Source organism: Hemitrygon akajei, chromosome 15 (assembly GCF_048418815.1).
Source record: "Hemitrygon akajei chromosome 15, sHemAka1.3, whole genome shotgun sequence".
NCBI lineage: Eukaryota > Metazoa > Chordata > Chondrichthyes > Myliobatiformes > Dasyatidae > Hemitrygon > Hemitrygon akajei.
Window position 1 is genome coordinate 37,823,301 of NC_133138.1, and position 23,868 is coordinate 37,847,168.

Sequence of the window (23,868 nt, forward strand, 5' to 3'; positions counted from 1 at the left end):
ACGAGCGGACAGTCACAAGGCTGCAGGACTGGACGGCATCCCAGGGCGAGTACTCAAGATGTGCGCAGCACAACTGGCAGGTGTGTTTACAGACATTTTTAATCTCTCCTCCTCCCAGTGTAGAATGCTATCCTGCTTCAAAATATCCACCATTGTTCCTGTACCTAAAAAGACCAAGGTACCGTGTCTAAACAACTGGCGCACTGTCGTGCTTGCTCAATAATAAGCAAATGCTTTGAGAAGCTGGGCAAGGACTACATCTGCAGCACGCTACCTTGCAAACTGGACCCCCTACAAGTCGCCTACTGACTCAACCAATTGACAGATGACGCAGTAGCCACAATTCTACACACCGTCCTTTCACATCTCGAGAAGTAGTATGCTTATGTGAGAATGCTGTTCTTGGACTACAGTTCAACACCATAGTTCCCTCCAGGCTCAACAAGTTCAGAGACTTCGGCCTTCACCCTGTCTTGTTTAGTTGGATCCTGGGCTTCTTGGCAGATTGTCGGCAGGTGGTAAGAGTGGACTCCCTCACCTCTACCCCTCTGACCCTTAACACAGGTACCCTTCAGGGCTGTGTCCTAAGCCCCCTGCTTTTCTCTCTGAATACCCATGACTGTGTCACCACCCACAGCACCAAACTGCCAATTAAATTTGCTGACAAGACCACACTGATTGGCCTAATCTCAAATAATAATGAGGCAGCCTACAAAGAAGAAGACATCACCCTGACACAGTCGTGTCAAGAGAACAACTTTTCCCTCAATGTCGCAAAAACAAAGGAGCTGGTTGTGGACTACAGGAGAAATGGAGACAGGCTAACCCCTATTCACATCAATGGATCTGTGGTTGAGAGAGTGAACAGCTTTAAGTTCCTTGGCGTACACAACACTGAGGATCTCACATGGTCTGTACATACCAGCTATGTGGTGAAAAAGGCGAACAGCATCTCTTTCACCTGAGACAGCTGAAAAAATTTGGTATGGGCTCCCAAATCCTAAGAACTTTCTAAAGGGGCACAATTGAGAGCATCCTGACTGGCTGCATCACTGCCTGGTATGGGAACTGTACTTCCCTCAATCACAGGACTCTGCAGAGAGTGGTGTGGACAGCCCAGTGCATTTGTAGATGTGAACTTCCCACTATTGACATTTACAAAGAGAGGTGTGTAAAAAGGGCCCGAAGGATCATTGGGGACCCGAGTCGCCCCAACGACAAACTGTTCCAGCTGCTACCATCCGGGAAACGGTACCGCAGCATAAAGGCCAGGACCAACAGGCTCCAGGACATCTTCTTCCACCAGACCATCAGATTGATTAATTCATGCTGATACAATTATATTTCTGTGTTATATTGACTGTCCTGTTGTACATACTATTTATTATAATTCACTATAAATTGCACATTACACATTTGGACAGAACTGTAGCTAAAGAATTTTACTCAAGTAAATGGAGGATGTAAGTAATAAATTCAATTCAATTGTAGCTATATTGTTGTGACTGAATATTTTGTATCCTGAGACATTGCTACTGTACTTGGGTACAGTAAAGACCATAAGACATAGGAGCAGAATTAGGCCATCTGGCCCATTGAGTCTTCTCCACCATTCAGTCATGGCTGATCCTTTTTTCTATCTCTTCCTCAACCCCTGTTCCTGGCTTTCTCCCCATAACCTCTGATGCTGTGTCCAATCAAGAACCTATCAAACTCTGCCTTAAGTACGCCCAGTAACCTGGCCTCCACTGCTGCATGTGACAACAAATTCCACAAATTCGCCACTGTCTAAAGAAATTTCTCCGCATCTCTGTTTGGAAAGGGTACCCCTCTATCTTGAGGCTGTGCCCTCTTGTCCAAGGTTCTCCTGTTGTAAACTTCTTTTGATCTACTCGATGCAAAGACACCACGTACTACGGTGAAAGTAACTTTAACTCTTTATTAGCAGTTACTCAAGAGAACCCTCCTTAAGCACACTCTCTCTGAGGCTGCTTCGAGGGTCTCTCCCTCCTGAAGCAAATGTAGTTCTTTTTATATACATGCAGTCACATACACAGATACATGTGGGTTCACCCCCTTAGTTTCCGTACAGATAAGTATTGTTAACTTTATCAGTCATAAATTGTTCGTATGACAGTTTTAATTGCTACTATGTCTGGATACAGACAGGCACAGGCTTACCATCCAAAGCCTCCAATATTACACTCCCATTATGGGAAACATCCTTTCCACACTACTCTGTCTAGGCCTTTCAACATTCGAAAGGTTTCAATGAGATAAACTCCAATAGTTCATTCTTAAACTACAGGTCTCCCCCACTATCCAAAAGTAGAGTGTTCCTATGAAACCTCTCATAAGCTGAAATGGCTTAAAGAGAAGGAGCAATTACCATTAATTTATATGGGAAAAATTTTTGAGCATTCCCAGACCCAAAAAATAACTGACCAAATCATACCAAATAACACATAAAACCTAAAATAACACTAACATATAGTAAAAGCAGGAATGATATAATAAATACACAGCCTATATAAAGTAGAAATAATATATGTAGAGTGTAGTTTCACTTACCAGAATCCGGAAGATTCGGCCAAAAACCAATTTGTAGGAAAAAAATCGGCACGTACACACTTGCGCACACAGCTGCCCGTGCAAGGCTTCATGGTCATGGTAGTCTTTCTCGGGGTAAACACGTTTAAAGCAGGCGCCTTTTCTCGTAAAAGTGAATATCCTCTTGGGATTTCTTTCAGTTAGCGAAAACAGGTACTAATGTAAGTCTTTCATAAAAGTGAAGTGGCGTAAAGCGAACTTTCATGAAGCGGGGGACACCTGTATTTGGAAATCCTGACTGTTTACCACATGGTGCATGGGGGCCCTCGTTCTTGCAATTTCCTTGAAAGTTGCTGGGTGTTGTTTCCTCTGCTCACTTTCCTATCTACTGGTTTCACCATAAAGGTTCTACTGTGTAACCTCTTTAACAAAAAAAGTGAATTCAAAGCATGTTGCAGTATTACAAGAAATAACTACCAGTGGTGAAAATAGGCTAGCCTGATACTGCTGAAGTTCTGAAGGTGCTGGATGTCTCCTTTTGCAGTTGAAGCAAGAATTTCACTCCTCAGGCCTGCTTATGGCATTCTTTCAAATCATAGGCTTTGCTTCCATTCACAAGCACCCATAATCCCTTTATTCCCTTAATCTCTACCTAAAAATCTTTTTTTGTTTTGGATAATAAACTTGATTCTGACAACTCTTTTTGGTGGAGAAAGATTAACTACTTTCTGAAGAAATTTATTGGCATCCTGTTCTGAGTCTCCAGTTCCTTGTTTTGCGGCTGTGACTCTTAATCTATGTTGACCTGACTCAGTCTGGGCACTCTTAACAACTCATCACTTCCTTGAGTATATTCTGTGTTTTCCTACTACGAGTGTCAACCTAACTGGACTTGGCTTCCCAGTTTGCTCACTCCCTCAAATAGCATCTCGATGATAAATTCTGTTCAGCCAGCTCATCAGTAATTATTCCTCAGATGAGTGAACAGGTTTTAATTCTAAACTAGCTTCAATTATTGGCACCAGAGATTCAGTTGGAAATCCAGAGCATCATACATAAAGTGCTGGAGGAATTCAGCAGTTCAGGCGGCATCTATGGAAATGAAAAAAAACAGTTGATGTTTTGGTCCGAGACCCTTCATCATGACTGGCAAGGAAGGGGAAAGAAGCCAGAATAAGAAGGTGGGTGGTGGAGTGGAGGGAGTACAAAATAAAAGGTGATAGGTGAAGCTGGGTAAGTGGGGGAGCAGGGATGAAGAAAGAAGCAGTGAGGTAATGGGTATAAAAAGGTAAAGTGCTGGACAAGAAAGAATCTGATAGGAGAAGAGGTTGGACTGTGGGAGAAAGGGAAGGAGGAGCTGCACCGGGGGAGGTGATTGGTGATACCAAGAGGTAAGAGCGAAGCCAGAGTGGGGAGAGTGAAGAAGAGGGGAAGGGAAGATTATCGACATTTAGAGATATTGATGTTCATGCCATCAGGTTGGAGGCTACCCATGTAGAGTATGAGGTGTTGCTCCGCCAACTGAGTGTGGCCTCATTGTGGCAGTAGAGTAGGCGGTAGACCAACATGTCAAAATGGGAATGGGGATTGGAATTAAAGTGGTTATTGGTATCTCTTTCACTGAAAGTCATTCTTGATTTTTGACAATCCAAAATGCAAAGGCATTGACATCACACACAAACCACTGGAGAAACTCAGGAGGTCAGGCACACTGGAGAAACTCAGGAGGTCAGGCAGCCTTAGGAGCTAATGAAGTGTCTTGGCTAAACGTCGGCTGTAATTTCCCTTTCATAGATGATGTCTGACCTGCTGAGTTCTTTCAGCATTTTCTGTGTGAATCAGAATCAGTTTTGCATCACTGGAATATATCATCAAATTTGTGTGTATGTATAATTAAGTAGTACAAAAGAAAGCAAAAAAATGAAACAATAAATGAGGAAATGTTCATGGGTTCATTGTCCATTCAGAAATCTGATGTTCAAGGGGAAAAAGCTGTTTCTGAAACATTGAGCGTGTGCCTTCAGGCTTCTGTACTACCTTCTTGATGGTAGCAATGACAAGAGGGCATGTCCTAGGTGATGGGGGTCTTTAACGAAGATGCCACCTTTTTGAGGCATCACCCTTTGAAGATGTCCTCGATTCTGGTGAAGCTGGTGTCCATGATGGAGCTGAGTTTGCAAATTTGTGCAGCCTCTTCTGATCCTGTGTAGTTCCCCCTTCCCCCTGCATACCAGATGGTGATGCAACCAGTTAGAATGCTCTCCACTGTTGCTCTGGGTAGCATCTGTGGAATCTCTAGGGTAAATGAATTGGAATGTTATTATTTGCACAAAACAAATTTGTATACCTTTCACAAGAGTTTTATCACTTGCCGTGGAAGGCTGCTACTCAACTTATGAAGCCTGTGATGGTTCTCTGTGAGAGTAATCCAGTCAGTTTCTGCATAAGTACACTCTCTCCTTAAAGCCCCAAAGGTTTGGGTTTTCTGTCCAGGCCTGCCAGAAGCAGTCCATGCAGCTTTTTTTTTTCTGGAAAAGCAAGGTCTTCACCACTGCGTTATCACTCTTGGTTCATATGTTATACATTTAGAAATTTGTAGTCTTAATCCATCCTCTGCTCTTTATTGGATACACCAGTCCTCATTAAGGGGTCAACAGTAGGCATCCAGGATCTTGAAACTGCTCCTCATCTCTGAAGATCTGCCTGTGCACAAGATGTTGATGTAATTGCAAGTCATGCCGGTGACAATATTTCATTAGATGTTTGATGTGTATGTCAACAAACAATTCAGCAAATTTCTACAGAGGTGCTGTGGTGAGCATTCTAACTGGTTGTATATCGCTGTCGGGTACGAAGGGGCCATTGCACAGGGTTGGATACAGCTGCAGAGGGTTCCGAACTCAGCAGCTCCATTACTAGCCTTTTCACCAATGAGGATATCTTCAAAAGGTGATGTCTCAGGGATCCCCACCACCCAGGACATAATCCCCACATTACTACCACCAGAGAGGAGGTGTGGGAGCCTGAAGATATACACTCAACATTTTTGAAACAGCTTCTTCCCCTTTGTCAGCATATTTTTTAATAATTTTTTAAATCAACCCACTGGCATTACTTCACTATTTTTGCTCTCATTTACTTATTAAATTTCTTATACATTTCTTATTGTAATGTATATTTCGTGTATTGTGCTGTTGCCACAAAAGAACAAATTTCACGACCTACAATACAATGCAAATGTCTTAGGCATGTTATATATGTGCTGGAGACTTTTACACAGGACTGTATTTGTCAGTGTGGAGTGGAGAGAGAGTTTGTAAATCTGGCAGAAGTAAAGGCTCTTAGGAATAGTGAGAGTGGAGTGCTGCTGGAGGGGCGTGGGACCCATCCGGGGGCCAGCATATTGATGTAGTTACAAAGAAGGTATGACAGTAGCTATATTTCATTAGCAGTTTGAAGAGATTTGGTACGTCACCAAAGATACTTGCAAATTTTATAGATTTGCATTCTAACTGTATCACTGTCTCTTATGGGGGGGGGGGGGCACTGCACAGGATCAAACTCAGCTGGGAACTCAGTGAGCTCCATCATGGCAGAGAAGGTGTGCCAGGGATGGTTAAAGATACACCAGCCCCTGAGCCACCAGGTAAGGTTATTTGGTTCCAAACAATTAGTTTGTTGATCATTACAGAATGTCTCTCTGGTGCTTCCTGCTCCCTCTCCTCTCCCTTTTCCTTCCCACTCAGTCCACAATAGAGACCCATATCAGAGTCAGGTTTATCGTCACTCACATCTGTCATGAAATTTTTTTTTTTGCAACTGTACAGTGCAATATATTAAATTATTACAGTACTGTGCAAAAGTCTTAGCCACTCTAATTATATCGTGTAAATGTGCCTAAGACTTTTGCACAGTATTGTATGTCAGTGATAATAAGCCCAATTCTGATTCTGAAAGAAACTGCAGATGTGGAATCTGGAGTAAAAATCAAAACTGCTGCAGAAATTCAGTATTCAGTCAGCATCTGTAGTGATGTATGCAAAGATGCTAGATCCGTCAGTACGCCCAGAAGTTTCTCTTTGCTTCGAGCTCTTGATACACTCAGTGTCTACTTTATCAGGCACATCTGTATACCTGCCCATTAATACAAATATTTAGCCAATGATGTGTCAGCAACTCAATTTATAAAAGATTCCAGACATGGTTAAGAGGTTAAACATGAGAGTCTGCAGAGCTGGAAATCCAGAGCAACATACAAAATGCTCAGCAGCAGCGAGGAAGGTGGCAGCCAAGGTCCAGGCTGGAACGGACCTTGGCTGCCACCTTCTGCTGTGTAATTCATGGTCTGAAGGTGTCTGGGGTCATTGGAACCAGAGTTCAGGTGATGGAAAAGTAGCTTGGCGTCTCTCCTCTTTCCTCTTCTATCAGATTCATCCTTCTCCAGCCCTTTACCTTTCCTACCCATCTGGCTTCATCTGTGTTGGAGGAGGGCTTTTCCTTCAATGGACTGGGCTGTATCCACTACTTTTTGGAGGTGTTTCCATTTTTGAACACTGGAGTTTCCATACCAGGCTGTGATGCAACCGGTCCAAATACTCTCCACTGCGCATCTATAAAACTTTGGGTATTCCATTCTTGTGCTCTTACACACATTTGCTTTCTGTTATCAGAACTTCCAGATTCAAGTTCTGTCCTTGTTATTTTCTACACAGTTCCCTTTTACTACCACCAACCTGCCAAGATAAGAAGATAAGGACATTTGTACAGACCACGTCAGACATTGAAAGCAGATCAGGCAGAATTGAACGTGTTTTAAGGAGAGAAGGGATTAGCTTTATTTGTCACATATGCATTGAAACATTCAGTGAAATGTGTTATTTGCATCACATCAAATCTGTGAGAATTGTGCTGGACAGCTGGTAATAGTTGCTACACTTCTGGTGCAAACTCTGAATGTCCACAAAGCTGACCTGACAAGTAGAGGGCATGAAATTTGGCTCAATGCACTCTACCTGGCAAGTTCAAGAATTACATAAGCTGCAACTTTGCTGATTCAGGATGGGAAAAGTGGCCCACAATCAAAAAGTAGTAAAGTCAGCTGACTTTGTAATGAAAACTGCACAAGTTCGGGAACAAAATTGTGTCTGTTGATACGGTTCAGTAGCTTTCCTTTTCGTAATAAATATGGAGCTGTTTACAACCACTGAACCATAGCAAAGTGTGCTGTAATACACTTGGAGAGATGGGGTTGTGGTAACAGTGTTTTCCAGGTAGTAGAGGGGAAATGCATTTTTGTAAGTACATATATTATAAATAAATAAAATCATGAAATACTTTTAGGAAGCTTTTATGCATCTCAAAGCGCATCACTCCCCCCTGGTGGAAGCTGTCCTGAACTTCAGCAGATATAGAACACAAGACATTACAGCACTGTACAGGCCCTTCGGCCCAAGATGTTGCACCAACCTTTTACCCTATTGTATTATCAATCAACCTCCTACACAGTCCCTCCATTTTTCTATCCTCTGTGTGCCTAAGGTTTTCTGTAATGCCCCCCAAAAATGAATGAGCTCTCCACTAGTTTTATAGTTAATTTGTTTATTAATCAGTGTTGTAATTAAGTAAAATATAATGATTGACTTGAGAAATGTTTCTAATATTTAAATGCAATGATGCTCACATTTTTGCGTAAGAGTGAATTAGGTTTTCAATCTATTAAACACAGTGTAGCAAAACATTTGCGGAACCTGGAGGTAAATAGAGCCTGTGTGATTTTTGTAAAAGATAAATCATGTATAACAGGGCTAATGAAATTTTTTTGAATAAGTTGATGGCCAGCACATTGGCAGCTGCATTTTTTATAAACTTCACTGAAGTTTATTGGCTTGCAATCATGCGTATGAGATTGAAGAGATACATTGATATGGGGTGGAGAATGGATAGCTGACAAAGCTGAAACAATTGTTGGATTCCAATCTTTTTAACCCCAGGTTTTTTCAGAAGTCAGGGAAGAGGCACAAAGCTTGTTGCTTCATGGTAATTATATTAAGTGTTAATAGAACAAAGAATTGAAAAGCAGAATGTAATAGAGGCCTAGTAAGTGAAGGGAGAGAGAAGCAAAATAAGAAGATGGCATTTTCATGTGGTCATCACTGTAATAATTTATTCTGTACTGTTATTTTACTTTTTTTCTTTGCACTACCCCAGTGCGTTGTGTAATGAGTTGCTCTGCATGAACAGTATGTAAGATGAGCTTCTTACTGCACTCCAGTACATGTGGCAATAAAGAACAAATTTACCAAATATGTGGTGGTGCATTCAAGGTTCTGCTATAGAGACCCAGTTAATTGCCATTTATTAACAACTTGGGAAAAACAATTAAAATGTATGCAAATTTACAGATAACACAACATTTGTAGAACATGAAATTGTGCAGACAGGGAGGGAAAATGTTTGAAGACATTTTGATGAAAGGAGTGAGTGAAACTGTAGGTAGGTCTATGTGGTTTACCTACATTTGGTGAGGAAAGTACAGATGATGCTAAAAAATGTAGGAGCAGGGGACGTTTATAGAGATTTAGTAGCTATTGCAACAAGATCTCAAAGTACAGAAGAGTATCAGACAAACTGAAGCAAAGTTTACTTTTGTGATTGGAAGACTGGAATATTGAAGGGAGAAAATTATGCTGTGCATGGACCACTTCACTACTGTGCACTTTCTTGGCCACTGCACCTCAGGAAGGTCATATTTAGAGTGAGGAGCAGAAGGTGTATTCTCCAAAATATGACCAGGATTCTGGCCATGGAAATTTCTGAGAGTATACCATCTGAGCTATATTTCTTGGAACATAGAGTATAAAAAAATGATTTAAGTTTAAGTAATGGGGTGGTAGAAACTTGGTGACAAGTGTGGGGTAAGTCAAGTCCTTTAACAACGAAGTGCTACTTTGCACAAAGTTTAATTGAAAATTGGTACCCACTAAAAGCAGGTTATGTTATATCAGTTAATAAAATTTGAGATGGTTGGTCGTACTGACCAAGGGTATGAAATAATAAGTAATCAAGGCAAGTATATGGATACAGATGAGTCACTTAAGCCAATTTAAAAGAATTTTCGAGATTGGAAAGCTGCTTTGCACACTTACACCTGTTTGGGATCAAACCCTTGTGTGACCTGGACTTGCTTTTGTATAGTTGATAGGTGTGACTACATTAAAACTGCTGAAAACTTTTTGCGTCTATTTCTTTGCTGTTGCTTGGGTGTTTTCTGATGATTTATTTCTCCTTTGGTGGTGGACAAAAACTTATCTCTTTCTTTCTATTTTATCTTCCAATCTATAGACATTTAAGAAGCTGATTCCTGATGAGGTAAGTGGCCTGTGCTTTTATTTTTCTATATTCCTTCTTTTCCAACTTTGTGATTTACTGTGAATTCATAAGTGCATTACTGTGAATTGTAGCATTATTACTTAGTAATGGATTTTGGATTATAAATACCCAGTAAATTGAGATGAACAGCTCAGAGCACTCAGCAGGTGAGGGAGCATTTGTGCAAATGGCAATTAACTTTTCAGTCACTTTTCGTTAGTAAAAATGTTATTTTATTTTCATATGAACTGGTCCACCTCTCTATGCATGCAGGTTTTTATTTGTTCCCTGAACGTACGTATACTGACAAGGTCACTATTTATCTCCATTTCCAAAATGAATTGGACAGAATGATGTGTTAGCCAAACTAAAGGCCCTTTAAAGAGTCCAGATTGGTTGAGGGTAGTTTTGTTATCTCAATACTAGCGTTTCAGACCAATTTTAATTAACTATTTCAACTTAAAAGGATAATGGAATTGATGGCTTCACAGCCAAGTTTTTAGATGATACAAAGATAGGTTATAGGGCAGGTAGTATTGAGGAGGCAGGAAGTTTGCAGAAGGACTTGTGCAGATTACTTGTGTATGGTTATGCTCTTTTCTAGAAGAAATAAAGATGTATACTATTTTCTAAACAGAGAGAAAATTCAGAAGTCAGAGATGCAAAGGGACTTGGGAGTCCTCATGCTTGATTATCCTGAAGATAAACTTGTGGGTTGAGTTGTTGGTAAGGAAGGCAATTGCAATGTTAGCATACATTTCGAGAGGACTAGAATATAAGTGCAAGGATGTAATGCAGAGGCTTTATAAGGCGTTGGTCAGATCACACTTGGAATATTATGAGCAGTTTTGGGCCTCTTATCTAAGAAAAGATGTACTAGCATTGGAGAGAGACCAGAAAAGGTACACAAGAATGAATAAGTTAACGTATGAGGAGTGTTTGAAGGCTCTGGGCCTCACTGGAGTTCTGAAGAATGAGGGGTTAGCTTACTGAAACCTATTGAATGTAGAAAGGCCTAGATAGGATGGATGTGGAGAGCATGTTTCCTATAGCGGGGGAGTCTAGGACTAGAGGACACAGTCTCAGAATTAGGGGACCTTCATTTAGAACTGAGGTGAGGAGGAATTTCTTTTGCAAGAGGGTGGTGAATCTGTGGAATTCATTGCCAGAGACTGCTATGGAGGTTAAGTCACTGGGTATATTTGAAGCAGAGATTGATAAGTTCTTGATTAGTCAGGAGGTCAAAGGTTAAAGGGAGTAGGCAGGAGAATGGGATTGAGAGGGATAATAAATCAGCCATGATGGAGCAGAGTTGATAGGCTGAATGGCCGAATTCTGCTTCTATGCCTTGTGTTATGAAAGTGAGGACAACAAGAGGGGAAGGGTGGATTGGTTATACAATGATAATTAGTTGAAGGACTGTGATGGGATAGATGTTGAGAAGTGAGTGGTTAAAAAAAAGCTGCTTTTAGGTGAGAAGCACCCTTGATAAGGAAGCTGGTTGAGAGCTTAAAATGGGGAAGTCAGTTTGCTGAAAACTCATGCACTGGAATCAAATATTGAAGTGAATAGAAAATTGCTGTGATTTTTATCAACAGTATAGAGCCAGAGTGATGAAGGACACCATTCAGCCCTCTTGTCTTATCTGCCAATTTTATAGGTTGTTCCCTCATTCAGTTAATTTGACCCAGGTTTACTGAAATTTCCTTTCTCCTTCAGACCTTGCCTTTCCCATACCTCTTTCTTTCTTGCATCTCAGTTGACCTACATTCACTACATAAAGATGCTGCTGGTTTCTGATACCTATTTGACTTGGGAAGAACTCTTGCTAATTTTTACTTAAGAGTAGCCCAGTTTATTTTAAATATGTTGGGTTGTAGCGGTGTGCTACACGCAGCGCTAAAATAACGACACGGAGTCGGTAAACTGCAGTTAAAGAAGATTTTATTCGAACTTCACAGCCTTGCTTTAAAGCCTCCCTGATCCCGCCCTCCCCGGGCGTGGATGCTGTAGGGGGCACGTACTCACAATCCCCCGCAGGCTTTTCCCTTTGTTGGTGAAGCAGACCTGGCGCCCTTTTGGGACTGGCCTTTGTGCCGGCGCGCTGGCTATTTGTGAGCCGGTTCAAGTGCGCTAGGAAGTGGGTCGCCACAGGGTCATCCTTTTTTGTAAACTCAAGAGAATGTTGGACAGATCAGGCAAATCATCCATTAAATTTTTCCTTATGAATCTTGGTGTGATTTAAAACTCAGTGTCACTTCTATAAGATCATGAGAGACCATATAACATAGGAGCACCATTAAGCCATTCGACCCATCGTGTCTGCTCTGCTATTCCATCATTGTTGATTTTTTATCCCTCTTAACTCCTATCTCTGGCCTTTCCCCCCATAACCTTTGACTCCCTGACTTCTCACAAACCTATCAACTTCTGCTTTAAATATAATCAGTGACTTGGCCTCCACAGCCATCCATGGTAATGATTTCCTCAGGTTAATCACACTTTGGCTAAGAAATTTCTTCATATCTCTAAATGGACATTCCTCTATTCTGAGGCTACGCCCTTTGGACCTAGACTCATCCACTGTAGGAAACATCATCTCCACGTGATGAGGGGATCTCCTTAATGAGATTCCCCCCCTCATTCTTCTAAACCCCAGTGAGTACAGACCCACAGCCATCAAACACTCCTCAAACATTAACACTTTCATTCCTGGAAACATTCCTGTGAGCCTCCTCTGGGCCCTCTCCAATGCAAACACATCTTTTCTTAGATAAGGGGCCGAAAACTGCTCACAAGGTTTTTAGAGAGGAATTGTGATAAGTGGTCTGACCATTGTCTTATAAAGCCTCAGCATTACATCCTTTCTCTTGTACTTTAGTCCTCTTGAAATGAATGCATTTGTCTGCCTTAACACCTTACTATCGGCTCAACCTGCAAGGGAATCCTCTCAAGTCCCTTTGCACCTCTGCTATTTGAATTTTCTACCTGTCTAGGAAATAGTCCATGCTTTTACTCCTCCTACCAAAGTGCATGGTCATACACATCCCTACATTATATTTCACCTACCACTTGTTAGCCCATTCCTCCAATCTGTTTAAATCCTTCTGCAGACTCCCTGCTTCTTCAACATTACCTGCCCCTCCACCTACCTTTGTATCGTCTGCAAACTTGACCATAAAACCATCCAATTTGTTATGTAATATGAAAGAAATGTGTTCCCAATACCAACTCCTGCAGAACACCACTAGTCCACGGCAGCCAACCAGAACCTCCCCTCCCCACCATTCTGACTCTGCCTCCTGCCAGTCAGCCAATCTTCTGTCCATGCTAGTATCTTTCCTGTAATACCACGGGCTCTTATTTTGTTAAGCAGTCTCATGTGCAGCAGCTTCATCTTTGGAACATATCTATCCTGTGCCTTCTGAATTGCCCCTAGAAACTCCAGCTGTTGTTGTTCTGCCATCATCCCTGCTACTGTTCCCTTTCAATCAACTTTGGTCAGTTTGTCCCTAATGATTCCTTTTACTCCACTATAATACTGATACATCTGACTTTATCTTCATCCTTTCAAACTTCTGGGTAAATTCTGTCGTATTATGACCACAACCTCTGATAGCTTCCTTTACCTTATCTCCCTAATCAAATCTGGTTCATTATACAAACCCAATCTAGAATTGTCTTTCCCCCAGTGAGCTCAACTATAAGCTGCTCTGAAAAGCCAACTTGTAGGCATTCTACAAATTCCCTCTCTTAAGATCCAGCACCAACCTGATTTTCCAATCTACCTGCTTATTGAAATCCTCCATGCCCATCCTAACTATTGCCCTTATATACCTTTCTACCACTTGTTGTAATCTATATCTCACATCCTGACTACTGTTTGGAGGCCTGTATACATCTCTCATCAGGGTCTTTTTACCCTTTCAGTTTCTTAACTCTACTCACAAGGGTTCTACATCTTCCAATTCTATGTGATCTCTTCGGAAGTATTTGATTTCATTTTTACAAACCGTGCCATCCCACTCCATTTGCCTACTTGCCTGTCCTTTTGATACAATGTGTTTTCTTCAATGTTAAGCTCTCAACAGTGATCTTTCAGCCACGACTCAGTGATGCACACAACGTCATCCCTGCCAATCTTTACCAGCACTATGTCATCTACCTTACCTTAGTCTTAAGTCTGTCTTGTGGTTTAATGGTTAATGAAGACATAGGAAATCATACACATATGTATGTAACGGTTCAGATATACTTGTGTAAAGGGTAAGAGGGAGATTATAATCCACTGAACTCTTTCCAACCTTGTCTTGCAGCTTGAACGGTTCACTAGTATACGAAAGAAGGATAAAGAGAAGCCTAATGTTCACACAAGACACTCATCAATCCCAAGTTATGAAACTCAGTCCTCTGTTCTGATGGGAGTCACTGATAATGAGGTCCTGGATCTGTTTGAGCAGATGTTGGTAGGTACTTCATTCTTCAGCCTTGTACAGTTCAATATTAAATAGATTTAACCATGATGTAATGTCCAAACCGTGGAAATTTACAGCAAATGTATAAAATGTTGGGACCCTGCTACTGGTATTATCATGTTGATATCTTAGGTAGTAATGGAAAAGCTCGTTACCTAAATTTTATCTTTCACTGGTGCATTAAACACTGTGATATATCAGGGAGAGTGAGAATTATCTGAACGCTGTGCTTCAGGAAGTAGTCACTCCTATTAGATTAACTGCTTTGAACTCAGTTTGTGATCTTGGGCAAGAGGGTATGACTATGAGTGAGGCAGGGTTGGGGGATTCTTTGGGCTTTATAAGAATGAATCATAAAAGTCAGTATTATTTCATCCCAATGGAGAAAAAGCATTCTAAGTAGAGGATGAGGCAACTCTAGCTGATGTGGGAAGTCAAAGACAGCACAAAAGCAAAGTAAGGCATACACCATTGCAAAAATTACTGGGAGCTAGAGAATTGGGAAGCTTTTAAAAACCAGCAGAAGGCAACCAGCAAAGCAGTAAGGTATTAAAAGATGAAATATGAAGGTAACCTAGCTAATAATAAGAACAAAAAAAAGTATTCTTAAAAATTCAGATATATAAAAATAAGAGAGGTAAAAAATGAACACTGAAGCTGCTGAAAAAATTATCTGTTTTTATTCTCAGAACTTTGGTCATTATTGTACATTATCCAACTGATAACTTCAGCATGAATTGTAGGACATTGATAATGGGGATATATATCATAATAAAATTATGCCTCAAGTTTAGTGTTCTAGAATGTTGCAGCTTCTCACTTTGAAGTAAATGATTTAAAATGTCTAGGTCATTCAGTGGTTGAAAAGGTGAGCTGCTGAACCTTCAAGTTATAGAAGAACAGTCTATAATTGGGCTTTACTACAGGGTTTGTAAACATCTGTACTGTTTGATTATAACTTGTGAGAGTTATTGACTTTATTGTATAGATGTGGTCTGTGAGAATTGCTTTGAATGATAGCAATGTAGAAACCCCACTATCATTGTTTAAGTTGCAGATGGTCAGCACATTAAAAGAATGAAAATCCTTGCTGCCAGATAGATAAAGCTTGTAGGAGTGGTGGTAGGGTAGGGAGTGCTCATATAAAGCAAGTGCCATAGGCCATTTAGGTTAAGTGGAGTGTTTTTGTGCTGCATGTTCTGTGTAAATTTATGTGTTGTTCTGCTATTTACAAAGCTCAAGGCAACTTATGAACAGAATCACATGAGGTGACTGATGTGCTGAGCAATAGTTGGCCTTGTAGAAAAATTAGGGAGAGCTTCACGGATAAAGTTTGGCTGGAGGAGAAGATGGCGGTATGCCCAGTTACAATGGCCACTCCTGCTCCAAATAATGCTGTAGTTGTTAGCCCTTCATGCCTTTCTGATCATCACAAGATATTGCTGGTTATTAAAATTACAAAGTACTGCAAGTCTACCTCGCTAGCAAGTTGCTCAGTAGCACAAGAACAACATAGCACTGGCTTATTGCGTATTGTGTTGAAATCTGTTACAACTACCCAGGGAAAATGGCATCGAAAGCAATGAGCGAGGAAATTGAAGCTGGTTTTCGTATGAGACTGAAGGTAAAACCCTGCAGGCTAGCTCTCCTGTTGATTCTGCTTTCAAATGTTCGATAGAAAATAAACTGCATACCTGCATCAGCAACTATTTCTGAATCAACATGAGATGAAGGATTGCTGTGCCTCATCTTGTCAGAAGCATGGCTCCAAGATACCACCCACGAAGCAGTCATTCACTGGAGGGTTTTAACTCTTTGGGCAGATAGAAATTCCATCACCTCTGGCAAGACCCACAGAGATGGTGTATGTATCTACATTAAGAAGACCTAGTGTGTGAATGCTTCAATCATGATGACCCACTGTTTGCCTCTGGTAGAGTTTTTAACAGTGAAGTGCAAGGCCTTCTATTTACCGAGGGAGTTCACTGCCATTGTGATTGTGGCTCTATACGTACCCCCTGTGCTAACGTTGGTGATGGCTGTATGAGCTCTATGGCTATCAATGTTCTGCGAACCACACACCCAATGGTTTCTTTATTGTTGCTGATGAATTGAACCATACTAACTTAAAAATAGACCAGCTGAAATTCTTTTATTGTGTTGACTTTGCTACCAGAGGTGCGAATGCATTAAAGTTCAAAGTGAATTTATTATCAAAGTACATATTGTATATGTCACCATATACAACCCTGAGATTCATTTCCTTGCAGGCATACTCCATAAATCCATAGAATAATAATCATAAAAGAATCAACCCTGGCATTCAACCAGTGTGAAAAAGAACAAACTGTGCAAATACAGAAAGAAGGAAATATTAATAATAAATGAGCAATAAATATTAAGAACATGAGACAAAGAGTCCTTAAAAGTGAGTCCTTAAAAGTTGTGGTACCTTTCAATGATGGGGCAAGTGAAGTTATCCCCTTTGGTTCAAGAGCTTGTTGGTTGAGGGTAATAACTGTTCCTGAACTTGGTTGTGTGAGTCCCGAGGCTCCTGTACCTTTCTGGTTTATATCAACATCCCTTGTTTATACAAAGCTGCTCCTTACCCCTACCATGTATACTCTGTCCGGAGGACCATGAAAAAGGCGAATCATGTGAGCAGCTCCAATGGAAACTATCAAATATTCCCATTTTAGATGCTTCAGCTGAAAACCACAGCAACATTTATGGGCTGTACAGTTATAACATCATTTTACAGTGATTTAAAAAGTCTTTCGGTAGTCAAAAGTCATCGAAACTTGAATGGACTATGGTTGCTGGTGCAGTTCCCCTTTAAGTCAGTGTAAGAGAGGATGACGCTCTGGTTTAAAAGTTCGTCTAAGGAAGCGTGTCTTTTGACTCCTAATACCTAGCATCTTGTTGGCAAATGTACAGTCTAAGGCAAATAAAGTAGAAGATCTCAGAGTTAGATTGCTGTACCAGAAGGATATTAGGACCTGTTGTGTTCTTTGTTTCACGGAGTCTTGGATATCCCCCGCCATTCTGGATGCAGCTATACAGCTCGATCTCTTCACTGCTGAGAAAGTACTGGAGGTGGAGTAAGTTTTATGATCAACTCCCTGTGGTGTACAAACATTGTGGTTGCTGTCCCAGTCCTGCTCACCCAATCTGGAACATCTTGACACCATTTTATCTGCCATGGGAGATTTCAGTCATCATCTTGGTAGTGGTATACATACTACCTCAGGCCAGTGTCTGACTGGCTCTAAATGAACTAAGTGAAGTAATAAAGAGACCTGAAACACTGCATCCTGATGCCTTCCCCATCATTTTGGAGGATTTTAATCAGGCCAGCTCGAAAAAGTCTTTAAATAATTATTACCAACAAATCACTTGTAGTACCAGAGGAACCAACACACTGGAGCACTGTTATGCTACCATCAAAAATGCTTACTGTGCTATCCCACGCTCACACTTTGGAAAGTCTGATCACCTAGCTGGACTTCTACTCCCTGAGTCCAAGCAGGGGCTGAAGACGGCAGTACCAGTAGTGAAGACCAAAAAGGTGTGGACAAGGGAGGGGCAGGAGCGCTTACAGGACTGCTTTGAATCAGTAGACTGGACTGTAGTCAGGGATTCATGTTTGAGTGCGAATGAATATGCCATAGTTGTTAGTAACTTCATTAGAACCAGTGTGGATGAGAGTGTGCCTATGAGAAGATACTGCACATATCCAAATCAAAAGCAGTGTATGAACCAACAGGTTTGTAGTCTGCTGAGGGCTAGATCTGTGGCAATCAAGTCTGGCAACCCAAGACTATGCAAGAAAACCACCTAGAACTTATGAAGAACTACTTCAAGAGTAAGGGAGCATTTTGACAAGGTTAGAAATGGAATTGGATGTACGTCTGACAGGTTTGCAGGCCATTGCTTCCTAACATTGAAACCTAATATGAATGGCAACAATGCTTCACTCTCAGATGAGCTCAACAAATTTTTTGCACGCGTTGAAAGGGAGAATAAAACTACAGCTATGATGATTCCTGCAGCACCCAGTGACCCTGTGATCTGTCTTGGAGGCTGACGTCAGACTGTGTTTTAAGAGGGTGAACCCTCGCAAGGCGACAGGCTGCAATGAAGTACCTGGTAGGACTCTGCAAACTTGTGCCAACCAACTGGCAGGTATGTTCAAAGACATTTTCAGTCACTCGTTGCTACAGTTGGAAGTTCCCACTTGCTTCAAAAGGCCAGCAATGATACCAGTGCCCAAGAAGAGCATTGTGAGATTCCTCAATGACTATTGTCTAGTAGCACTCATATCTACAGTGATGAAGTGCTTTGAGAGGTTGGTTATGGCTAGAATTAACTCCTGTCTCAGCAAGGACCTGGACCCACAGCAATTTGCCTATCCCCACAGTAGGTCTGTGGCAGATATGATCACATTGGCTCTTCACGTGGCCTTGGATCACCTGGACAACACCTACGTTAGGGTGCTGTTTATTGACTACGGCTCAATCATACAATCAGTTCTAATTGAAAAGCTCCAAAACTAGGCCTCTGTACCTCCTTCTACAACTGGAACCTTGAGTTCATAACCTGAAGGCCACAATCTGTGCAGATTGGAAAAAGCATCACCACCTTGACGATCGATACTAGCGCACCTCAGGGATATGTGATAAGCCCACTGCTCTGCTGTCTCGACACCCATGACTGTCAGAATCAGGATCAGATTTATTATCGCTGACATGTGTTATGAAATTTATTAAGTTAGCAGCAGCAGTACAATGATAATATAGAAAGAAAAATAAATAAGTAAATCAAATACAGTAAGTATATGTGTATTATTTAGATTTAAAATAGTACAAAAGCAGAAATAATATATATATTTAAAAAAAATAAAGGTTTGATGTCCATTTAGAAATCGTATGGCAGAGGGGAAAAACCTATTCCTGAATCGCTGAGTAGATTGATAGATACCAGAGGAAATTACAAGTGCATAGATATACAAATATTAGTAGAGAATTAAGAAAGAATAAAAAATAAGTTACCTCAAACAGTTGAACAGAAAAGGATAATTGCTTCCCTGGCTATAGGTTGACTCCTAAAGGTCGAGAGTAAGGATGACTTCATATAGCGCTCTTTGGAGCAATGCAATTGTCTTAGTCTATTACTAAAAGTACTCCTCTGTTCAGACAAGGTGGAATGGAGAGGGTGAGAAACATTGTCTAGAATTCCCAGGATTTTCTGTAGGGTCCTTTGCTCTACCGTAGCTTTTAGTCTTTTGTACCTACTTCCCGATGATAACAATGAGAAGAGGGATGCAATGAGTGATGGGGGTCCTTAATGGAGATCGCCTTTCTGTGCAGATAGACACTGTTCAAATGCCATCTATATATTTGCTGGTGACACAGCTATTGTTGGCAGCATCTCAGATGGCGATGAAAGGACGTACAGGAGCAAGATGTATTAGCTAATTGAGCGATGTTGCAGCAGCAACCTTGCACTCAATGCCAGTAAGTCCATAGACTGACTGTGGACTTAAGAAAGGATAACATGAGGGAACACACATCAGTCATAGAGGGATCAGAAGTGGAAAGAGTGAGCAATTTCAAGTTGCTGGGTGTGAAGATCGCTGAGGATCCATCTTAGGCCCAGTCTGTTGATGCAGCTGCATAGAAGGCATGGCAGCAGACGTATTTCATTCAGAGTTTAAGGAGATTCGATATGTCACCGAAGACATTTAAAATTTCTACAGGTGTATCGTAGAGAGCACTCTTAACTGGCTGTGTCATCGTCTAGCTTTGTTTGAACCTTTGATGCCATGTCCAATCCCCAACAGCTCTACCAAACTTGCCTCCAAGAATATTGGTCCCTCTCAGGTTCAGGTCCAACCCATTATTTTTGAACAGGTCATACCTCCCCCAGAAGAGACCCTGCCCCTTGCTCCAGCTTCTCAACCATGCATTTATCTGCCAAATCATCCTGTTTCTACCCTCACTAGTGTGTGGCACAGGCAGCGATCCAGAAATTACTACCCATTAGGTCCTGCTTCTCAGCTTTCTACTTAGCTCTCTAAATTCTCTTTTCAGGACCTCATTGTTTTTCCTTCCTCTGTCAATGTGTACCAAGACATCTGGCTGCTCCCCCTCCCTCTCCAAAATGTGTGGACACAATCTGAGATATCCCTTTACCCTGGCACCTGGGAGGCAACATACTGTCCAGGTGCCCCATTCGCATCCACAGAATCTCCTGTCTGTTCCTCTCACTATCAGATCCCCTTTCACTACCACTCCTTTCTTCTCTCTCTTTCCCTTCTGCACCACAGACCCATGCTCAGTGTCAGTAACCCAGTCGCTGTGGCATTCTTCTGGGAGGTCATTCCCCACAAAAGTATCCAAAGGGGTATATTTGTTTTAGAGGGGAATGGCCACAAGGGTGCTCTGTTCTAACTGTCTATTTTCATTTCTCCTGACGATCACCCAGCTACTCATCTCCTGCAGCTTTGGGGTGACTACTTCCCTGTAACTGTGATCAATTATATCCTCGCTGTCCTGTACAAGCTGAAGGTATTATGTAGGGTATCGTCAAGGAGCGATGCCTCAAAAAAGGTAGCATCCATCATTAAGGACCCCCATCTCCCTAGACGTGCCCTATTCTCATTGTTACCATCAGGAAGGCACACACTCATTAATTCAGAAATATCATCTTCCCCTCTGACCTCCGATTTCTGAATGGACATTGAACCCATGAACGTGATCTCACTACTTTTTAAAAATTTCTATTTTTCACTATGTATTTAATTTAACTATTTTATATTTTTTTCATTTTTCCAAATAATTATTTTTTTCTCTATATTTATCATCTATTGCCATGTACTGCTGCCAGAAAGACAACAAATTTCATGACATACGTCCGTGATATTAAACCTGATTCTATTTATCTGTTATGCCAGTTCCTGCATACAGACACTGATTAAACAAGTCAAACCAGTTCAAAGGAAAATGAAAAACCTGGCCAGAAGGGCCAACCTCAGGGTTGCAGGACTGTTTTGAAAATGTGGACTGGAACATGTTCAGGGAGGTGGCTACCTCCGAGTATCATATTTATTATTGACGAATATGCGGGATCAGTGATTGACTGTATAGAGAAGTGCTTTGAAGGACATCACTGTTTTTAAACACATCTACTGTGAATAAGGGCAAATCAGAAGTCAGGCTTGACAGCAGAGGTTTGGGCATACTGAGAGATTCGGATGCAGCATTCAAATCGGGGGATAAGAAAGACACTTCTCTGGTCAGCGAGAGCTGTGCTTTGTTGCGCCGTCAGGAAGGCATGAGTGTTCACCGAGAATATACAGCTGTTATTGTAGCACCAGAGACGTGGAGCACATGTTGCAGGGGTTTCAGACCATATCTGTTATAAATCTGCCCTGCACATCAATGACAGTGACAGCTCCCATCCTCATGGGCTGAATGTTTTTTTTCACATGGATTGATGCTCTGAACAATGTGCCAGTGAGGAAAGCCACGCCCCTCCCCCAAGGAGCAGCCAACCTGGCCACAGCTGAGGTGAGATATACCCGAGTCAGGGTCAACCCACATAAAGCTGCAGAGCCCGATAACGTACCTGCTCAGGTAGTGAGGGACTCTGCAGCCTAGCTAACAAAGGTTCTAACAAACATCTTCAACATCTCTCTGGAACACAGGCTACAAGGCAGCCACCATCAATCTGGTGCCCAAAAGGGCAACAGTAACCTGTCTTAACTGACACTGACCTCAACAATAATGATGTGCTTTGAGTAGCTGTTTGTGCATTGCATTAAATCCCATCTTCATGCCAAATTAGACCCTTTCCAGCTTGCTTGTTGCTCAAATCGATCCACTGATGCTGTATACTGTATTCCACTCTGTCCTGTCTGACATGGAAAATGGTGCCTCGTACTGTTTATCAACTTCAGCTCAGTGTTTAATATGATCATCCTTCAAAAGCTGGTTGGTAAGCTGTCCTCACTGGGTCTCCATACCTCTATCTTAACAAGATCTTGGACTTGATGACAGAAAGACCACAGTCAGTCCGTGTTGACAGTGACATCTCTAGGTCCATCCTGCTGAACACTGCTGCCCCAGGGCGGAGTGCTCAGCCTGCTGCTGAAATCCAAACCAGGTTTGCTGATGGCACAACAGTGGCCTCAACAAAGATGACGAGAACCTACAAAGAGAAGCTCAAGCAGCTGGTAGAATGGTGCAAGCATAACAAATTGAGTCAGTGTGGGCAAGGTTAAAGAGCTGATTGTGGACTTTAGAAAGGTGCAGGCTGACCATTCCTCACTACATTTCAATGCCTACTCCATGGAATGTGTTCGGAGGATGGTTTCCAGGAGTGCACATAACAGACAATCTCACCTGGTCCCTCAATACCACCTTATTAACCAAGAAATCACAGGAGTTGAGTGAGGTTGCCCCAAACAATTTTTATAGGAGCACAATTGAGAATACATCACAGTCTGGTACAGGAATTGAATCTGACTGCAAGACCCTACAAAGGATTGTGAGGACTGCTGAGAGGGTCATCTCTTCCACCCATTGGAGATATTTATCAGGAGCACCTCATATGCAGGGTCCTTAGAATTGTCAATAATCCCTTCCACCCATCTAGTAATCTCTTTGACCCTCTACCATCAGGCAGGAGGTATTGTAGCATTAGAACAAAGCTGTTGGGATGGGAAACGGCTTCTTCCCCCAGGCCATGAGACGACTGAATGCTCTGACATCACCCACATCTCATCACAAATGAAGAAGCACTATTAGCATATGCTGCTAACTTTGTGACTTGTGTTATTAGTACACCTTATTGTTTGTTATTTATTTGTGGTATTACTTTATGAACTTTGTGTGAGTTGGTCAAGTGGAATGTTGTTTCGTTTAGTAGTACCTATGTATACCGTTGAATGACAATGAAGTTGAACTTAACTGCTTGGGAGAAAGCAAAATCCTTTATCTGTTAATGCCCATTTACAAAGTAAAATTTGTGATGTCTTTTTACTTGTTCTTTAATAGATTGACATGAATTTGAATGAAGAAAAGCAGCGGCCATTGAGGAACAAAGACATAATGATAAAGAGAGAAATGGTTTCGCAATATCTTCACACTTCCAAAGCAGTAAGCATTAATTATATTCACTGCCGATGCTGCATTATAGATTTTGTGTATTTTTTTGAACTTAGTTAAAGTGCTCTTTGGGATCTGTCATTTACATGGTAAAATGTATTCAGTTACATTCATAATAGCTTTTCAAGAGAGAAAAAGCAGGGAAGTGTAGGAATAATATGCAAAATCCTGGAGAAACTCAGGTCAAGAGGCATCTATGGATGAAAATGGATAACCCTAGGTAACTATAAGGTAAGGGCATGTTCTGCACAGCTTTGTGGGCCGAGGGGCCTGTATTGTGCTGTAGGTTTTCTATGTTTCAATGA

At 41.5% G+C, this 23,868-nt stretch overlaps 1 protein-coding gene across 1 annotated transcript in view; it reads left to right on the forward strand.

The window, feature by feature from the left end:
* The window catches only part of LOC140739252 (protein diaphanous homolog 1-like), a 238,589-nt gene that overhangs the window by 94,695 nt on the left and 120,026 nt on the right, over positions 1 to 23,868 (forward strand). Inside the window, exons 2-4 of the mRNA XM_073067393.1 lie at positions 9,892 to 9,918; positions 14,235 to 14,384; positions 23,453 to 23,554. Coding sequence (XP_072923494.1) covers positions 9,892 to 9,918; positions 14,235 to 14,384; positions 23,453 to 23,554 — 279 coding nt within the window. The remainder of the gene's footprint in view (positions 1 to 9,891; positions 9,919 to 14,234; positions 14,385 to 23,452; positions 23,555 to 23,868) is intronic.